General features: G+C 53.3%; 2 protein-coding genes across 2 annotated transcripts; both read left to right on the top strand.

The window, feature by feature from the left end:
• Positions 1–1,667: 1,667 nt before the first annotated feature.
• Positions 1,668–2,714, top strand: LOC142447275 (C-C chemokine receptor type 5-like). The gene has a single exon (XM_075548969.1). It carries the CDS (start codon positions 1,668–1,670, stop codon positions 2,712–2,714), a length of 1,047 nt encoding a protein of 348 aa, XP_075405084.1.
• A 14,259-nt stretch (positions 2,715–16,973) lies between these two features.
• Positions 16,974–18,041, top strand: LOC142447276 (C-C chemokine receptor type 5-like). Its single transcript, XM_075548970.1, has one exon. The coding sequence runs from the start codon at positions 16,974–16,976 to the stop codon at positions 18,039–18,041; it is 1,068 nt and encodes a 355-aa protein (XP_075405085.1).
• The last annotated feature ends 2,354 nt before the right edge of the window (positions 18,042–20,395 follow it).

Raw genomic sequence — 20,395 nt, forward strand, 5'->3', positions numbered from 1 at the left:
ACTGAAGACGGGGGTGTTTCACCCAAGGTGATTGAGTAAGGGGTGATTTTTGTGCAATGACAAGAAGCCAGGTGATGAGCGGGACAAGGGGACTGGATGATGTAGGGACTTGGCTTCTCCGGGTTTTCCTTCATGGCCCGCGCTATAAGCTCTTAAAGCAGGCATGGTGGGCACCAGGGTGTCTCAAAACATGTGCCTCTCTCGTATCCAGAAGGCCCTGCACACTCACCTTTATCTAGCAATGCCTGGAAATGTAGGAAAAGTAGGAAAAGCAAGCTTCCAGCAACTGTTGAAGCTGACCTCGCTGGGGAGGGAGGGCAAGGGGTGTTGTGAAACCGCTGTTGGGTAGACAGCTGGCATCTGCCCCTAGGAGTAAAAGGGAAGTGAGGGGTGAGCGTGGAGTCCTTGGGTGGTGCAAGCCGTGCTCGGCTGCTAACCAAAAGGTTGGAGGTTAGAGTCCACCCTGAGGCACCTCGGGAGAAAGACCTGGGGATTTCTGGGGGGAAAGGAAACAGCATTGAAAGTCCTCTGGAATACCGGTGTAGTCTAACACATTGAATTCGCCATGAATGGGGGTTGACACCATGACAGCTGGCCTCATGAACTGGCACACGTGCTTCTAAGGAGACGGATCCCCGGGAAAGAACAAGGACCAGGGGGCTGTCCCGTGGGGCAAGACTGCCCTTAGGATCAGGGTTGCAGCCATTGCCCTGGGTGGGCACTCTGTCCCTCTCAGCCTCTTGGATGGAGGAACACAGATGGCCAGGGAACGTTTCCCCGGTTCATCCACAACATGGTATCCGTATCTCAATCTTTGCTTACTGTGGGGTACCAGCTCCCACAATCAAATGGGTCCGGGGGTGGGTGGGTGGTTGTGTAATTGAGGGGTAAAATGAAAGACACATCAGACAAGAGAAAGCATGCGAATGCTCACCTCCCACACGGCCATGGTCTCAGCAGCCTGGTCCGCGCAGAGTGAGAATGAATTTCCAATCACGGCTTATATACATTTTGGGGATGTGCGAGCACCCCTAATTACATCCTCACAGGAAGGGGTTGCACAGAAGCATACAGGCAATAGGAGGGGGATGAGCCTAGGGGTGCACACGCAATCGGATAGGGAGTCACTAGGGACATACACATGTGACAAGCCGGGCAGACTCTAAAGTCAAGATGGCAGCCTAACCTTAATCCTCCTTGAGTTGGCTTGACCTTGTCTTTGGATTCTCCTTCAGGGGAATAATCCACTATCCTTATCAGCAGGGAGTGGGCCCCCCTAGGGTGGGACAGACAGGTTCTGATTGCCCTAGGTGGCTGATAACCCTCAGGGAGATAACCTCTAAGCAGTGGACCTCCAGGTGTATAGCTATTGCCCAGGTGTTGGCAAGCAGCATCTGAGGTTTGGCATATAATTGGGGTGGGGGTGGGGGGACAACCTGGGAAAAAACCTTTCTGTACCCCGCAGCTTACAAGAACGAACACAGGGGATCACAAAGAAGCCATTCCCAGTTGCGACTAAGATGATGTCAGACCAGTAGGGAGCTCTCGCTTCAGTTGTTGGTGGCCATTGAGGCAAATCCAACCCATGTAGGCAGAGTGGAGCTGCGGTCCGTACATTTTCTAAGGCCCTTATGAACTTTGGCTTTTTCTTCCCAGAGTTGCTCAAGATGGATTATTCCACGCCGGACATGTATGATTTGGATTACAGTGTGTCAGAGCCCTGTCACAAGATCGAAGTGAAGCAAATGGCGGCCCAGCTCCTGCCCCCGCTCTACTCGCTGGTGTTCATGTCCGGATTTGTGGGCAACATGCTGGTGGTCCTCACCCTGATCAACTGCAAAAAGCTGAAGAGCATGACCGACATCTACCTGCTCAACCTGGCCGTCTCCGACCTGCTCTTCCTGCTCACCCTGCCCTTCTGGGCCCACTACGCTAGCCACGGGTGGGTCTTCAGCGAGCCCGTCTGTAAAATCCTCATCAGTCTGTACCATCTTGGTTATTATGGAGGGATCTTCTTCATCATCCTCCTGACAGTGGACAGGTACCTGGCCATCGTCCACGCCGTGTTTGCTTTAAAAGCCAGGACGGTCACCTCTGGGGTGGTGACCAGTGGGGTCACCTGGGTGGTGAGTTTGTTGGCCTCTCTCCCTGGAATCATCTTCACCCGATCCCGGAAGGAAGAGCTTCGCTATACATGCGAAACGGATTTCCCCCCCAAGTGGAAAACTTTTCAAATAATCATGAGGACGATCCTGAGCCTGGTCCTGCCCCTGCTCGTCATGATTGTCTGCTACTCGGGGATCCTGAAAACCTTGCTGCGGTGTCGCAACGAGAAGAAGAAGAAGCACAAGGCTGTGAGGCTCATCTTCGCCATCATGATCATCTACTTCCTCTTCTGGGCCCCCTACATCATCGTCCTGAACTTGACCACCTTCCAGAGGTTCTTCGGCTTGGAAACCTGCAGTAGCTCCAACCTGCTGGACCGAGCCATGCAGGTGACGGAGACCCTTGGCATGACCCACTGCTGCATCAACCCCGTCATCTACGCCTTCGTCGGGGAGAAATTCCGAAGGTACATCTCCATGTTCTTCCGAAAGCACGTCGCCAAACGCCTCTGCAAACAGTGCCCAGTGTTCTACACGGACAAAGCAGATCGCGCAAGCTCGGCGTATACCCCATCCACTGGGGAGCAGGAACTCTCAGCTGGTTTATAAGATGAAGAGCTGTTTGCACGTTTCTTACAAGAAGAGCAAAATAACCTGCCCTGGGGGATAGGAATCCGGATATCATGACAGCCCTCCAGGGTTTGCGAAAGAACAAAGACTCACGATGCAGAAGCCCAGGAACCTCTGGGTTCTGACTGTACAGACAGACTGTGGGACACCTTGTGTATACAGTACATACTCCGGGAACATTGCTGAACAGCGGCAGGTGGAGACTCTGGCGCCTCAGCAAGCTCCCCTTTGTTCCTAAATGATGCTGCCTCCCCCTGCACTTATGCTTTTTTCCGTCTGCACCACTCTATGGCTCTGCCTCTGTTTATCAAGGGCCCAAGTGCAGAGGAGGGGGATAAGGAGATGGCCCCAGGCTGGATGGGAATGGGGGTGGTGGGTCCAGGGGAAAGTAGGAGAAGGCGGGAGACATGAACATGGCTGAGCCTGGGAGTCTATGCAGGTAAGAGCTATATTCACTCAGCCAGGAAGCACTGCTGACCCTCTGCCCACACCTCACACCTGTAGCTATCTTTGAAGGCTTCACCAGGTCCCAGGGAGCTCATTTTGCTGGGGTTCAATACTCTTCTTGCAGGTAAGTGCCAGAGAACATTTTCTGTGGCTTACCTATGTCATGGATTCTATGACAACTGTGAGTCAGAATTGGCTTGATGGCAACTGATTTGGTCTGACCACCACACACCCTACATCTGTTATCTTAGATGCCCTGCCCCATTCTTCACTTGTTTTCCGCTTCTATAACATTTTTTGTTTATAAATTATGGCATTACCTCCGATCCACCAAAAGGAGCCCTGGGGACACCGTGGGTGACAAGGAGGAGCAGCTGGCTGCATCCAGAGTCAGCTACGAGCAGGAAGGATGCCTCAAGACCACGGAAAGACCTGGTGACCTTGGACCTGAGCCAAGCTTGCTTGGTTGTGGCTGCCCCCTGCCGTCCTTTCCCTCTGACCTCCTGTTTATGCCAGCGCAGCCCTTTGTCCTGTAACTGCACCAGGGGACTGGTCTAGTCCAATTGGTGGAGCTCCAGGGGAGCAGAGGGCAAGAATCGGAGGGAAACGGGAGATTTGGTTCTTGGGGCCAAGTTCAGGATGTGTTAGGTAGCTCTAGCGTAGGGCTAAAAGATGTCCATTAAAGCATGCCCAGAGAGCCAAGCATGGGAACAAGGCATGGCGCACTGCACATGCCCAGAGGCTCAGGTTTCCCGCCGGTAGGCATGGGTGGGCATGGGTGGGCGCTAAACCTGGATTGGCCCACCTGGGCCAGATGAATTCAATTCAGCCAATGGGGTCAATCAGGGGTCGTCCACCATGCCTCCCCGTGGAATCCTTGACAAGGAGGAGCCTAGAGTCCAGAGGAGGGATCTAACATAGAGTCGCAGGGAAGGAGAACTTAGTCTATGTGACGCTGAGCAGCCTCTGCCAGGCTGCAGGGTCGGGAGGAGTCCTGTGGATGCCATGTAAACCTGAAGCTTGTTCTAACTTGCATAAAACTCACTTGGATCACGAACCAGGCTTCGGCGTGAATTCTTTCTCGTGTGGAGCCAAGGACCGAGGTACAACTCTAACTCCAGAGAGATGTAACATATGCTCATCCATTGTGATGGGGGAAATGTGTGTGTGTGTGTGTGTGTGTGTGTGTGTGTGTGTGTGTGTGTGTTTCTATAAAACCAAGACAAGGACTTCCACACCAAAGGCACCAGACTTTGGGGACTGCCAAGGTGGGGGGAGGGCAAGAGAGAAAGAAGAGAAAGCTCCTGCGGGCAAGCAGTGCTTGTCAGAACTGAGGCAAGCCAGGGGTGGGGCTGGGACCCAGGTAACTGGGGACCCACATGTTAGTCTGTTTCTATTTCTTTACTGCCTGGTTAGACACGGCTTCTGAATCTGGGGGTGTGGGGGGGTGGCATCTTATGTCTTATCTTAACAAATATAATAAATTGTGTTCTGCAATGGAAATCTCATGTGAGAACTATAGTTTGGAAAGCAAAGCAATGCTCCTCGGACATCGTTTTGTTTAAACTGCACCCTGGTAGCCAGGCCGACCTTGGAGAGCTTGCCGGCTGGGTCCCAGACCACCGAAGGCGGTGAAGCCCACATTCTAATAGAGCACGTGGTGCAAGAGTTGGACGTCCCCGTGCCTGCGGGAGCCGTGTCTGCCCCCACGTGGCGTCCGCCACGTGCTCCACAGCATTACGAAGAGACTCGAAAGGCTGTGAGGACGGCAGCGCTGTAGCGAAAACACGCTGCTCCGTGCAGGCCTCCCGCACACCTTCCATGCGTTTAAAGACAAACAAAAGCTCCCTGTGAGTCACCATGAAAATAAACGTCTGCTGTCCTCTCACACCATACATTTGAATTGGTAATGAGGCAGTGAGCCAGCAGGAAGCACCGAGGAGAAAGCTGGTCCTGAGAAGAAGCTAGCTGTGCCCCAAACCCAACAAGGGGGCCTAGGAACTTAGGGGAGGTGAGAGCCTGAGGCTGGGAACCTCCTCAGCCCTCGCCACGCGGCTGCCATATTGGTATGTGGAGGGAAGGGGCGGAGGAGAGCAGTGGGTTATGCATGGAAAGCCAGCTACCTGGGCAGGCCTGGCATCCCGGGCCACTTCCTTGAGAAGCTCCCAGCCATTGAAGAATATCTTGTCACTACCCTGATAATGCTTCCAAATGCGTGAGTTCACAACAAGGTAGGACTGTATTCCTCTCCACTCACGAATTCCACAGGGCCTGAGGGTTGACTGGATTCCAGGGAGCCCTGCCCACAAGAGCAGTGTGTTCTGTTCTCTGGGCCCTCCTACTATACCTTATTCCTAGTCTGCTCTTAGACATGCGGGGGTCAGGAGAGCTGGTGGAGGAGGGCGGGAGAAGAGCAAATATATCAGCACAGTGCTAAGTGTTTGGCTTCTAACCAGAAGACTGGTGGTTTGAATCCATCCCTAGATTCCATGGGAGAAGAGGCCTGGTGATCTCCTGCCATAAAGATGGCCCATCCTTGCACTGCCACAGAGTCCATGCCACAGATTTCACACCAGAGTCCACGTCAGCTCACAAAGTCCATGCCAGCTCACAGAGCCCTGGGGGACAGAGTAGAGCTGCCCCTGTGGGCTTCTGAGATGGTACATCTTCACGGGAGCAGAAAGCTCCATCTATCTCTCATGGAGCGGCTGTCAGTTTCCAACCACGGACCTTGTGGTTAATGGCCCCAGGTTGTAACCAACTGGACCACCAGACGTCCTGTGTTAAGATTAGCCAGTACTGCCCTACTCGATTGACTCGGAGGGAACGGATAACCGAATTGTTGGTGTAGGACAGGGAAAAATCATAATAATAATGTATAATATAACAGGAGTTCCTGGGGGTAGGGTGGGAGAGGGTGGGGCTAAATGGGAGCTGATATCAAGGAGTTCAAGAAGGAAGAAAATGTTTTGAAAATGATGGTGAAAAAAAAAAGAGAAGAAAATGATGGTGGCAGCAATTGTCCAATGATGCTTGATCTAATTGAATTACAGATTGTTGTGATAGCTGTAAGCGCCCGATAAAATGACTACTAAAATTTTTAATTAACGAGTACTTAATCTACCCTAGTGGGTCTCAACCTGTGGGTCACAACCCCTTTGAGGGTCAAATGATACTTTCACAGGGGTTGCCCGACTCATAATAGTAGCAAAATGACAGTGATGATGTGCCAATGAAAATAATCTTATGGTTGGGGGTGGGGGGGTCACCACCACATGAGGAACTGTATGAAAGGGTCGTGGCATGAGGAAGGTTGAGAACCACTGGTCTACACCATTTCCACTCTCGCTTTTTAAAACCTCATTGTAATGGTTTAAAACACACACACGCACACAAACACACACAGAGTCCACATTTTTAGAATGGAGAGACTCAACTGCTTAGTAAGCCCTCACCCTCTCATTGCTTTGTGCTTGCATGGTGTGAGACCTCCCTTCATCAGACTTTCTCTTCCGGCTGCACTGGCCACACTGGCGTCCGGTTCAGCAGAACACCGTCACTACGGTGGGGGAAAGGAGGCCCCCAACACATCATCACTGGTCCGCAATTGTATGGCGATAATAAGTAAAGATTATAGTGAAGTCACAGAGCGCATGAGAGATCGAAGTCATGGAGTCGGACACAATTTATGGTGGTGTGCTCACCTCAACCCTGCTTGGTGGTCCTGGTGGGGAGACCTCTGAGAGCAAGAGCCGGCCAACTTTATTGGTAACCAAGGCTTATCACTACTTAGGGGGGCGTGATTACAGGTAACCACAAGTCACGGGAAAGGGCAGTACAATAGGCATACACATCATAGGTAGGAGATGTACAATAGGCATGAGCGTGACAGGAAGGGGATGAGCTAGGGGTGTGTGCACATAGGAATGGGAGGGACTAGAGGCATACATGTACAAGATGGGCAGACCCTAGATTCATGATGGCGGCCTTACCTTGGTCACCCTTGGGTGAGCTTGACCTCTCTGGGGTCTCCTACAAGGAAACAGACAACTACTCTCCTTATCAGAAGGGAGTGGGTCCTACTTGTTATGGGATAAACAGTGGTGACAGCTTGCTCTAGATGGCTGATAACCCTTAGGGAGAATAACCCCTGACCTACTTCTGTTGACCTCCAAGTGTAGAATCATTTGCCATGTGTAGCAAGCAGCTACGTTTGGGATACATTTGGGGGACACAACTTGGGAGAAATATTTCTGTTTCCCACAATTACCTAACAGAATCAAAGTCTCGCCTTGCGGCTTGCGGGGAGGTGACTCGGGTTCAAATCCCGGTCAGGGCACCTCAGGTGCAGGAGGTATGCGTGTCAGCGTGTCACCGGGCAGGTTCCCCTGGAATGTCCAGACTAAGAGGGCTGAGGAAGAAAGGCCTGGCGACCCACCTCTAAAAATCAGCCACTGAAAACCCTGAGAAATGTAGTCCCGCTCTGATCCACACGTGGTCTCCATGAGTGGGAAGCCACCCAAACACAATGGGCTTAACTGCTCAGTAGGGTGACCCGTGTGGGTGACAGCCCAGCTCTCTCCTGAGCTGTCCCCTTGACCCAGGGACACCCAGGGGTCCTTGAAGCCTCCTGGCTGCCTCCCCACCATGCCCTGTGACTGCCCCCTGCCTCGTCCTCCCTCCATCCCTTCTCTTGGCTCAGCTGTGTGCTGCCCAGTGGCACCCCACCTAGAACGAGATGCTGCCCCCCTCCTTGCTAGCCCCCATCCCCAGGTGATTCCTTTTATTTTTCCAACAATTTTATTGGCATGTAATTCGCATGCCCTGTGATGCAATACTTCAACGCCATCGGATTGCACAGAGTTGTACAATCACCACCACAATCAGTTTTAGAACATTTCTTCCTTCCAGGACTCCTCGTTCTTGGCTCCCCATTTCCCCCAACCTCCCCTGCCACACCCCCAAGGGAACATTAACCCAGCGACTGGGTCTACATATGTTGTCCTGGGGTGATTCTCTGAGAGACCCCTCCGCTGGCTTTCAGGCAGGAAGCCCCATCCTGCTTCACAACAGCCTCAGGATCCTCAACTCACCCCTTTTCCTCACCAGCCCCACCCTATCTGCTTTGACCAGGAAGATGGGGTGGGAGGAGCTGACACCACCGCTGGCTGGGAGGCTCTTTCGTGTCACCTCTGCCTCAGTTCCAGAGAGGTGTCTAACCCCAGGTGTTGGTGGTTGTTTTTCAGACACTGGAGGACTTCACACCTTTTTGCACTCAGCCTCAGGCTCAGGTTGTCAGTTCTGGGGCCCCCAGAAAAGTCCCTGATAATATTCATGCGGTTATGAATAGCACCACAGTGTTCCGGCCCACTGGGGATCACCATGGTCTGTGATGAACCTTAACGGACACATCAGACATTTATCATCATTAAGCCTGTTGTGGTTGAGTGGTTTCCCACTGTTGGAGACCACATGTGGATCAGAGCGGGACTACACTCCTCAGGGCTTTCAGTGGCTGTTTTTTAGAGGTGGGTCGCCAGGCCTTTCTTCCTCGGCCCTTTCTGTTTGGACGTTCCACGGAAACCTGCCCGGTGTCATGTGACACGCACACCTCCTGCACCCGAGGTGCACTGACGGGGATTTGAACCTGAGTCGCCTCCCTGCAAGGCGAGACTTTGATTCTGTTAGGTAGTGGTGGTATTCTGTTGAGCCGTGTACTTGAGAGGACAGATTTTGTGGCCCTCGCTTGCTGGATTTAGGGTGCTAGAGGTCTGGGTAGGGCACAAGATGAAACGGGCTATAGGATCGGGGCACACTAAAACAGCACCTAGTGGGCACCTGGCCTGGGTGCGCTTTGCTGTAGCTAAGTTACCAGTGACCGGGATGAGGAAAGAAAGGTATCTTCTTTCCTTTGGGCTCAAAGGACCAATTTTTTTAAATTAAAGAACTGTATTTACAAACGCTTTTTACTCGGAAGAAAATGCGAAGACATGAGTGTTCGGCAAACACCCACCACCGCGGAGCACAACGGCACGTACAGCACGGTGCGCGTGCGTCCATGCGGCAGCCCTGAGAGGGAAGCGCACCAGGAGGAGGGTCTGGATCGAAACGCATCACGTGCTCTCGGAATTGCTTTGAGTTTATGAGAGGCTGACTGTGTTGTTTTTACTTCTCATTTTTGTGTTTCCCCCAATTTTATGCAATGAGTAGGTATAGGTTTTCCAATTAGACATGGGTTTCCAAAAGGCAAAACCAGACATTCATTCGCTCCCCCTGTAATCTCAGTGCTGGCCTAGTGCCCGCTGCAGTCTCGGGCGTCTGTAGGTGAACTCTGTGGGGTGGGGCTTCGGTTCTCGAGCTCCGCTTGCTGGCCCCTGGACCACCCCTACCCCCCACCCCCAGAGGGAATTAACATGCTTCCTGTGCGATCTATGACGCTCCAAGCGGTGGCCAGGCCCAGATGGGCAGAGGGTGACACAACTTTTGAATCATGGGCGCGGTGACCGGAGGTAGCACCTAACTCAAACCCAAACCAGCCAGCTCACTTCCCCACGTGGCATCGATGCTGATAGGGGAGAACTGGCCTTGGGATGGTCCCAGACCACCGGCTGATCTGTGGGGGAAAGACCTAGCCCAAAGGCAGCCCCTCAGAGCTGTGCCCCCCCCCCCCAGCCCGGGCCCGGAGCCTGGTGTGAGACATCTCCAGGATGGGCATCAAAGCTACATCAAGGCACAGGTCCCAAGATCATTTCTCCCAGGGAGGCTGGACCTGGAACCATGCTGTTTATGACACGCATTCAATGTCCCATCCGTATGTGGGATGAGCTCCTGTTGCCACCCGTGTTCCAGTCTCGTATCTGGACCATGGGGGCCGAAAGGCGCGTCTTCATTTTAGCTTGTGAGGCCTGACACGCATGCACCGCACTGTGTATTTCCCAAGCACACTTGGCCATGGAGTCATTTGGTACCGGGGTAGAAACTGCCTCTGGAAACCCAGAAGGAGCCCAGCACTGGTAGGTGAGGAAACGGAAATTCAGAGAGGGAAGTGGGCTGCCAAGGTCACACGGAGTCAAGAGCATGGCCAGCATGCCTCTGCATCCGCTCCGCTGCGTTACGCTGCCCTCTGGGGGTGGGCATGTCTGCAGACTCCCCACACAGGGCACAGCGGGGGCTTCAAGGGGTGAAAGTGAGAGCTGACAGCTGTGCATGCTGGGTGGAATTGTCCTCCCGCCCCCAAATGCACGGCTACTCAGATCCTCAAACTGTGACCTTATTTGGAAAGCAGGTTTTTGCAGTTGTGGTTTTTGCAAAGTAAGTTGAGGTCGACCTGGATGAGGAGACTCGAACACAACCTGCCTAGTGTTCTTCTAAGACGGCCAGGTGAAGGCTCAGGAGACACAGGAGGGAGAAGACACAGGAAGAGATTGGAACCAAGGATGCAGCTGCAAGCCCTGAACAAGGAAGATTGACGGGAACCACCCGAGGCGAAGAGCAGCCAGGGAGAAATATTTCCCAGAGCCGCCCAGGACGTGTGACTGTGACGACTTCTGGATTTCAGACGTCTAGCCTCCGGAGATGTGAGAGAATGGATCACTGTTGTTCTGTTTGTTTGTTTGTTTGTTTGTTTGTAATGAGCTTGTGTGTCACAAAAGCATTTGGTACTTTCTAGTTTCCTTTCCTCCTTTACAACCACTCAGACCAATGTTGAGGTGACAGGTGAGCCATTGGCGGGACTTGCAGACTGTACCCCTTCTCTCTCCCTCGCTTCCAATTTTAATTGGATTCATTTTTATTTTGTCCCATTTATTTGTGGAACATAACACAAAGAAAGGTATACGATATGTAGTTGCAACACAATCACATCAAAATTGGAGACAGTAAACCAGCGGTTTTCAACCTTCTTAACGCCGCGACCCTTTCATACCGTTCCTCACGTGGTGGTGACACCCCTCACCATAAATTATTTTTGTTGCTACTTCATCACTGTCATTTTGCTACTGTGCTGAATCGGGTGTCCCCTGTGAAAGGGTCTTTGACCCCCCCCTTCAACGGGTCGTGACCCACAGGTTGAGAACCCCGGCAGTAAACCCACCCCATGTGGTTTTTTTTTTCTTTTTCCACCTACTCACCCTCCTTACCTCTCTGTCTCTTCCTTTCCACCTGCCCCGCCCCACCCCCACTATCCCTGGGATATGCTTCAAAGCCTTTTCCTTTGGTGTGAAAGACATTTCATGGTGTCATGAAATATTTTTCCTTATGAGATTGATTAACTTTGCTGAGCATGATGTCCGCAAATTTTGCCCACGGCATCAGGTGTTTGAGAGACTCGTCATTGTTTTTAGAAGATGCATAATGTTCCGGTGTGTGTGGGTACCACCAATTTTTTTACCTGTTCCTCCACAGATGGTTTATTTTTTAAATTGTTTTCATTCTTTTGCTTCGATAGAAATTGCTGTGGTGAATATGGGTGGGCATGTGTCTGTGTTTTGTTCTTTACTTCTTTAGGGTCTATACCAAGGAGAGAGCGTGCAGGATCGGAAGGTATTTGTATTTGCCTAAAGGGGCTCCCCACTGGCACCCAAAGCGGTTGCACGATTCGGCAATCCCACCAGCCCCGCGGGCATGGTCCAATCCCTCCACATCCTCTCCAGCATTTATTATTTTCTATTTTTGCTTTTCGATTTTGCTAAGGGTGTCAGTGTGAGGAGGCATCTCAGGAGGGTCTATGTTCTGGGCGGCCCAGTTTGTGGTGCTCGGCTGTGCAGCTGCAGGACACTGATGCTCATTTATCCTGCATGGTCCAAGAGTCCAGGACACGTGCACCAGCCATCAGCAGAAGCCTAGGCTTCAAGGGACCCAAAACAGGATGTATGTCACCCGTGCTGTGTGAAAGGACCCCTGGTGGCATCAGTGGGTCACGCATTTGGGCTGCTAACCACAAAGTCAGCTGTTTGAAACCACCAGCTGCTCCCAGGGAGAGAAATGAGACTTCCTACTCCATCGGGAAAATAATTTTCTATAAATAAATAAGGGGTCACGAGGAGGGGAGGGAGGGGGTCACGAGGAGGGGAGGGAAGGCGGGGGCAAAAAAGAGGAGCTGATACCAAGGGCTCAAATAGAAAGTAAATGTGTAGAAAATAATGATGGCAACACATGTACAAACATGCTTGATACAACTGATGTATGGATTGTTATAAGAGCTGTAAGACCCCCCAATAACATGATCTTAAACAAAGATTAACATCCTCAGAAGCCTACTAGGTCAATTCTACCCAGTCCCATCAGTCCCTGTGAGTCAGTTAGTGTGGCATCTGACATATCTGTGAGTTGCCCATTCTGCATAGGCTTTCTAGAGCCTGCATTACCTCGGCTGGTTTATTAGCCTGCTGCCATATGCCCACAACCCTACCCGACTTACACCATTCACACCTTACCCCGGGCCTCAGGAGCAGAGCAGGGCAGCGGATGTCAGTGGTGGTGGTGGGTGGGTGGTTTGTTGGCTACCACTTTACACGCAAAGAAAACAAGGCGTGGAGAGGCTGGGCGAGGAGGCGAGAGGCAGTAGTAGATGATGACCCAAACCAAACCAAACTACACGCACTGCCAACCCGTCGGTTCTGATTCGTGGCGAGGCTTTCACAAAGGGTAGGACGGCCCCTGGGGCCTTCCCAGGCGGTAACACTTTGCAGGAGTGGAAAGCCCCATTTCCCCCCCATGGAGCAGCTGGTAGTTTCGAACTGCTGACCTTGTGGTGAGCAGCCCAATGCATAACCACAACAGCACCAGGGCTCCTGTGTAAATAATGAAGCGAGGATTAAATCCAACTGTGTGGCGACAGAGTCCAGCTCTGACATTGATGGCTCTCGAATTGCACCTGTGGGTGAATGGGTACCTTTTCTCGGAGATTCACTGCCCTTGGCGCATGGACCAGCGTCTGGGCTGTCGTCTGGCACAGACTCCTGCCCTTACTCGGCTGGTTCTCAGTGGTTGGTCTATTTCTAGGCTTGTCTGGCTTTTCCCAAGCAGCCCTTTCTTACGCTTCTCCAAACACCAGCCGTTGGCTTCACCTTTCCAGTTCTACCCTTGCTAATAGGAGCCCGATTTTGTTTAGGTTTTCTCTAAAATAAACTCGAAGAAAGGACTATTCATTAGTAACGTGGTGCTTACTGCGTGTCCATTCTGTTTGTTGGGGATATATGTTCACCAAGTGACAAACACAGAACAGAAATGCCTCCTCCAATCTGCCCACCAAACCAGTGAAGCCCAGGCTGTCATTCAGCTGGTTACACAGAGGCGGCAGCCACGAGTCGAGCCAGGCGTCCAACCTGGACAGTGTGATGGCAGAGGGCACTTGTTTTGTCCCGCGCTAGGCTGCCAGCATAGATTTGGGGACACATAATGTTGCTATCTGGGGGCCCCCTGGTCTTCTCCTAGATCATAAGCCATAGCTCCCCATTCTACTGCACCGGAAACCCAGAGGTGCGCTTGTGGCTCAGAAGTAGCCAGCTGAAGCCAGGCTCTGCCGTGCTCTCAGCTCTGGTGCTATTTGTTGAGGTTTCAGATAAGCAACCACCAAAGAAAGCCTGATGCAACCACATGCCGGGGCATTGTGAAACTGTGGACTTGACCATAGTCCGCTCTCAAGGGAAATTTGGAAATTTCTCCAGTATCACAGAGCGGGCGCCCTGGGAGTGGGAACCCTGCCTGGCCTGAGGTCAGCACGTACACGTCTGGTCTGGTTTGAATGAGTGTTTGTAGGATAAGTTTTGACGATGTGCCCCACCACCACCTCGGCACCCAGGCCCAGAGAAAGACAGATTGATGTGTTTAGCTCACAGGTGAACCTGTGGCTTAAATGTCTGTCCTTTCAGTGAAGAGACAAGACTCGCGCTGTGTGAGTGGGCGCGCGTGGCCGGGCTGTGGTGGGAAGGGAGGGAAAGGGGATTCTGCTGGAGGATTCTCCTCTGGATTTAAATCGGGTTTGCATTGGCTTTCACTTGAGGGCAGATGTTAAGAGAACCAGAATTCTCCCCCACGCTTTTGGTCACCATCAACCATCCATGTAGCCCTTGACAAGCTCCACTGGAGGGGAAAAGAGAGGTTCAGGCCAGATGACCATATGTGCTCAGGCTCGCACCCGAATTAACTTGTAGACAGGACTGATCTCCAGCCGATCGTTGGCCTGATTTACACATACACACGCTAAAAAAAGGAAACTACCCTCTGATTGTTTTTCTCCTTCTGCAACACACTTGGTTATTAGAACTCCGCCCACCTTCAGAAGAAGCGGTGCATTTCCTACTTTCCTGCTGTCTATGTGCTTGGCTTGCACAGCTGAGCTGGCCCAAGTCGCTGACTTTCCGCTGACTCTCCCGTCGCCCTGCAAGAAGCCCTCCCCGGTAAGTCACCTGAGAGCCGCTTGGCCTGTTAGTGCAGATTGACCTCTCTAGTGAGCAAACGGGCCTGACAGAGAACCTTCAAAGACATCTGACAGATAGACCAGGTGCGTAGAGATCTGACAATGTTATCTTTAAAATAATGAGTGGGTCAGAATGTGGGATGAGTTTCGGTTTGCGAGATCCAGTACATGATCTCGAGGGTAGAGTTTCAAAGGGCGTGAGATTTAAAAAAAAAAAAAAATCTTCACCTCTCAAAGAAAATTTTTCAGAGAGACAGTTCTCAGCTGCAAGTTTGGGGGTGAGTGTCTCCTGCTAAAAAGAACTAGCACCCCACCCCCAGACAGACACACACACACACACACACACTCACCTGATGAGATGCAGTATAAAGGTTTGCACAACCCGAAATCGTGTCTTAAGTCTGCCCTTTCCTCTCTCATCCTAGACAGGGGTGGGGTGGGGGGAGCTGAGATTTGCCCAAGTGACTATGAAATTGCCCAAACCAAACTCCTTTCGCAGGGGTCAGCCCGTGCGTGTGTGCCTTTCGGTCCTGTCGTCCTTCTTTCTGGCTCCGGATTGGGAGGTGGTGTGTTTTCTCGGTGCTTCTCTCAGCGGCCTCGTTGAAGGAAGCAGCAGGAGTCTGAGACTCACACGCACTGATTAGAGACCGCGCTGGTCTCAAGAAGTGAAACTTAGTCTGGCCCGGCTGGATGGATAAGAAGGGAAGAGGCTGGTCCAGAGCGCCCCGAGGCTTGTCTGCGGTGGCCCATGAGCTTGCCTTCCGCTCCACTCTCCGGTCTCTTGGTAGAGACAGCTCAGGACAGGCACCCAGAGAGCCTGAGAAAGGGATAGGAGGGCAAGTCTGGGATTTACAGACAGACTGCTGGCCGTGTGGCTTTCTCAGGGGACTTGCGTATCAGCCCGCTTCATTCCAACTACAGCGAGGCACTACGTTCGTGGCCCTGACTCTTGTTTCCTTTCCCAAGAGGGAAAGGCATTTTGGTATGGTGGGGTGGACTGGGGTGGGGGTGCGGTGCACAGACTGCCTGCCTTCCACTCAGATCGCTGACTCCTCTGAGTGCCTCCCCTGCACTTGAGGTGGGGGCCCCTGCCTGTTAAGGGGGAGCGATCACGTCACCTGACCCCTGGGATAAGGAGCTCTGGTGGCTTAGTGGTTACCCACTGGGCTGCTAACCTTTGAAACCACCAGCCACTTCATTGAAGAAAGACAGGCCTTTCTACTCCTGTAAAGAGACTCCTCTGGGCCCACAGAGTGGCTACGAATCGAATCGCCACCCACCCGGTGGCAGTGAGCTTGGTTTTGTGAGTTGGTCCCCTAGGATGGTCTTTAGGGTTCAGTGGATGAACACAAGTGCCACCCAGCACAGTGCCCAGGGACCCCGGGGACTTGCTCACAGCAGGTCTGCCTGCCGGGCCCTCCGCACACTGCAGTGCTGGGCTGGCCTCCGGAGTCCGTCTCTTGAAATTCTCATCAGAGCTTCACCCCGCATGGCTATAGACAACCAGCAGACTGCTTTCCCCAACACCCTGAGGGCTCCACCAGTGAGCAGCGCAGAAAAGCCAGAGGCACACCTGCTCCCTCCACACTGCCTGGCCACCCAGCTCGGGCCGACCAGGGGAGTTGGGCGGGATGTAGCAACCTGCACATCCAACTTGAAACAGTATAGAAAGCACCCCTTGTCTTCCCGGTGAGCCGCAGAGTGCTACCCAGCCTGTTGCCACCGAGCCCCTCTGACTCACGGTGACCCCGGGGGTCACAAGGTAGAGATGGGCCTCCTCCCCCGGCTCCCCGAGAGTCTTCTTGGCCATCATTTTGGGAAAGGCAGGTCACTGGACCTTCCTGCGGTGGCACTGCTGATGGGTGCAAACCTCCAACCTGTCAGTCGGCAGACAAGGGCGAGCGGCTTGCTTGGCCACTCCAGGGATCTGAAGGCGTGCCTTCTGTCGATGCTGTGCCGAGCTGCCCTCAGTTGACTCTGGCTCCTGGGGGGCCTCGTGCGTCCCGGGTGGAGCTGTGCCCGAGGATTTTCAAGGCCATCGCTTCCAGAAGCAGGTCGCCCCTCAGGGCTCCCAAGGCCCATCTGTGGGTGGGTTTGAGGCAGTGTCTTTCAGCGAGTCATCAAGTGCTTAGCTGACCGCACCCCCTCTGTACACGCTACAGACTCTCCCAACCAAACCCCCTGCCATCGAGTCGATGCCGGCTCATAGTGCCCCCACAGGACAGGGGGGAACTGCACCTGTGGGTTTCCCAGACTGTAGTGCGTTAGCAAGCAGTCCAACGCACAACCACTATACCAGCGGGGTTGCTTAGACCGTACATTGCAGGACCTTCTGAGAAATGACTTTTCCTGTGTTCACAGGACTGAGCAACATGGACAATGGAACAGCGATTCCCGAGTACGAGGAAGACAACTATGGGGATGGCAGTGGGCCAGAGCCCTGTCAAAACACCGAAGTGAGACAAATGGCGGCCCAGCTCCTGCCCCTGCTCTACTCGCTGGTGTTCATCTCTGGATTTGTGGGCAACATGCTGGTGGTCCTCACCCTGATCAACTGCAAAAAGCTGAAGAGCATGACCGACATCTACCTGCTCAACCTGGCCATCTCCGACCTGCTCTTCCTGCTCACCCTGCCCTTCTGGGCCCACTACGCCACAAGCCAGTGGAACTTGGGAAATACCACCTGTAAGTTCCTCACAGCCCTCTACTTTATGGGCTTCTTCTCTGGGATGTTCTTCATCGTTCTCCTGACAGTGGACAGGTACCTGGCCATCGTCCATGCCGTGTTTGCTTTAAAAGTCAGGACGGTCACCTCTGGGGTGGTGACCAGTGGGATCACCTGGGTGGTGGCCGTGCTGGCCTCTCTCCCTCAAATCATCTTCACCCGATCCCAGAAGGAAGGGCCTCGGTATACATGCAGTTCTTATTTCCCACTGGGCCAGTATCACTTCTGGAAGTATTTCCAGACGGTAAAGATCACCATCCTGACCCTGGTCCTGCCCCTGCTCGTCATGATTGTCTGCTACTCGGGGATCCTGAAAACCTTGCTGCGGTGTCGCAGCGAGAAGAAGCACAAGGCCGTGAGGCTCATCTTCGCCATCATGATCATCTACTTCCTCTTCTGGGCCCCCTACATCATCGTCCTGAACTTGACCACCTTCCAGAGTTTCTTCGGCTTGGAAACCTGCAGTACCGTCAGCAGGCTGGACCGAGCCATGCAGGTGACGGAGACCCTAGGCATGACCCACTGCTGCATCAACCCCATCATCTACGCCTTCGTCGGGGAGAAGTTCCGAAGGTACATCTCCGTGTTCTTCCGAAAGCACGTCGCCAAACGCCTCTGCCGGCACTTCCCGGTCCTCCAGCGGGATGTGTCCGAGCGCATGGGCTCGGTGTACACCCGATCCACGGGTGAGCAGGAAATCTCGACGGGATTGTGAGCTGGGCACAGTGACGCCCTGCCCCCGTGAGTGGGAGAGGCACTTTCAGAAGGGAAGTTGGCTGCCAGGAGAACCTGTGAGTCACGCATGCATACGTCCATGAGGCATCCGTATTAAGAAGATTGGGCACTCTAGGCCCATCCCTTCTCGGAAGCCGAACAAAAGGCATGTTGATGAACCAGGCCATTGTTGGCACCCCCTCCGCCAGTGTGCCTGAGGGCTTCCAAAAGAATCCATGGGGAAATGGAGCAAGAAGACTCTGGAGATTGCCCACACACTGTGCTGCGGCCCCCTCGGACATCTAGTTATTGGCAAACGCTTCCTTGAAAGCAAATGTTCTTTCTTTTAAAAAGAAGACAAAGAAGAAATCCTCAGGGAATTAATTGTCTGTTCTGGAGTTTTCTTGCCTGAACAAGAACGATAAAATCAATCAAGAAATGTAGCCCGGTGCCGCTTGGCATGAGGAAGCTGGGCTTGTTAAACCCCAGGTGTCTGGCTTGCCTTAGGGGGAGAGGCTAAGAATGCACACCTGCCGCTTGTGGTCACCCTCGGGCATGGCAGGTCCAGCGCGTCTCCTGGACACCGCTTGAACGGGAGGCCGCCACCCCTCAGTTTCTAGGACTCATTGGGGTCCCACAGCCAGCGAGGAGATAAAGTCAGCCAGTTAATCTAAATGCCCTTGTATTTGAGAGCCACCACAGCTGGAGGGAGGGAGCCTGGCGGGGGTGGGGTGGGGTGGGGGGTTGGTTATGTGTTGGGCTGCGATCCGCATGGTCTGCCATTTGAAACCACCAGCGGAAGAAAGAAGGGACTTCTACTCCCATGGAAACCCACGGGGGAGGGAGCACGGGGGAGGGAGGGCTGTGAGTCAGCACCGGCTCGATGGCAGTGAGTGAGTTTTGAGACAGATCCAGGCAGACAGTGTGACCGCGCTCTGCCAACAGAGGAGAGATTTAAAGATAATAATACTAATACCCGGGCACATCACTCCCCAACTTTGCTCAGGGAGAGCCAAGAAGGATAGAGTGCCGAGGGCCTGGCAGGACCCTGGCCGGAGGGTGGGGACACAGGGGCTAAGAAGCGGGATGGGGGTGTCTGTGCAGCTCCTCAGGTACAGAGTCTGCAGAACTTGGGGTGCACGCAGGCTGGAGGTGAGGGGCAAAGATGAGACAGAGAGAAGGCCTAGCTTCACGAGTGGAGGTTGAGATGCCTGTAAGGGAGGATGTGGAGGTCAGGATGAGAGGGATTGGTGTCAGAGCATAAGGACAGTTGGGTGAACTTTAACCCAGCATCACAGGAGAGATTTCCAGTGCTGTGGGTTGGCTGGTCCCACCCGCCGGGACCCGCCGGGCAGCCCTGGCCATCTTGGCTCACAGCATGAGACAGGGGCCTGAGGTCCAGGGACACATTTTCAGTCTGAAATGTGACCCAGGCATGAATTGATGACATGGTCGTGCGAATTGAATGGCGTGCCCTCCAAATAGGTGTTGGGACCCCAACCCCTGTGCCTGGGAATATCACCCCATTGGGGAAGCTAACAAGCTCCTACCGGGTGTGGGCTGGGTCTTGAATTTACTCGTGAAGTTTAAAAAGGAGATCGGATGCAGAGAGAAACAAGAGCAAGAAGGGGAAAGACGGGGGCTATGGGGAGACCCCTTCCCACCCCACCCCAAAGAGCCAAGGAGTGTCAGGGCTAGAGACACCGTGGCAGGGACCTTCCTCCAGAGCCCACAGAGACAGGACGCCTTCTTACACTTTTAGCCCCAAGCCCCCCGGTGCTCACATGTGGGGCTGTTAGCAGCAGAGCCAGCCGGTGGTTCCTACTTCCCTGAAGACTCCCAGTCCCGCAAACGCACAGGGGCAGTTCTTTCCCATCCTCTAGGGGCACTGTGAGTTGGAATCTACTTGATAAGACCGTGAGTTGAGTGGGAACCGGCAGTGAATGGGTATATATATATATATATACTCATTCACACTGCACGTTGTGAAGAAATGAATGATAGAGCTCGGATTTGTTGTTCCTAAAGCCATTCACCTGCGGTATTTCTGTCACATCATGGCAACCCTAGATAACTGAGACAACCAGTTCAATCTACTCCAGAGCTCAAAGAACACTGAGCACAACACCCCCACCCCCACCCTAACCCACCCCCAAGAGATGAAGGAAGGAAGGAAGTAGGGGCACCGGAGGTCCTGCCTGGGCCCGACACACCACACTGCCCCAGTGTCTGCAGCATCCGCCTGGGCCCGACACACCACACTGCCCCGGTGTCTGCAGCATCCGCTTCTGAGGCCGAGCGGAGGCCGAGCACTAACAAGCTCAAAGCCAGGCAGAGGGCTCCCCGCAGCCCTTC

Source organism: Tenrec ecaudatus, chromosome 4 (assembly GCF_050624435.1).
Source record: "Tenrec ecaudatus isolate mTenEca1 chromosome 4, mTenEca1.hap1, whole genome shotgun sequence".
NCBI classification, from domain to species: Eukaryota; Metazoa; Chordata; class Mammalia; order Afrosoricida; family Tenrecidae; genus Tenrec; species Tenrec ecaudatus.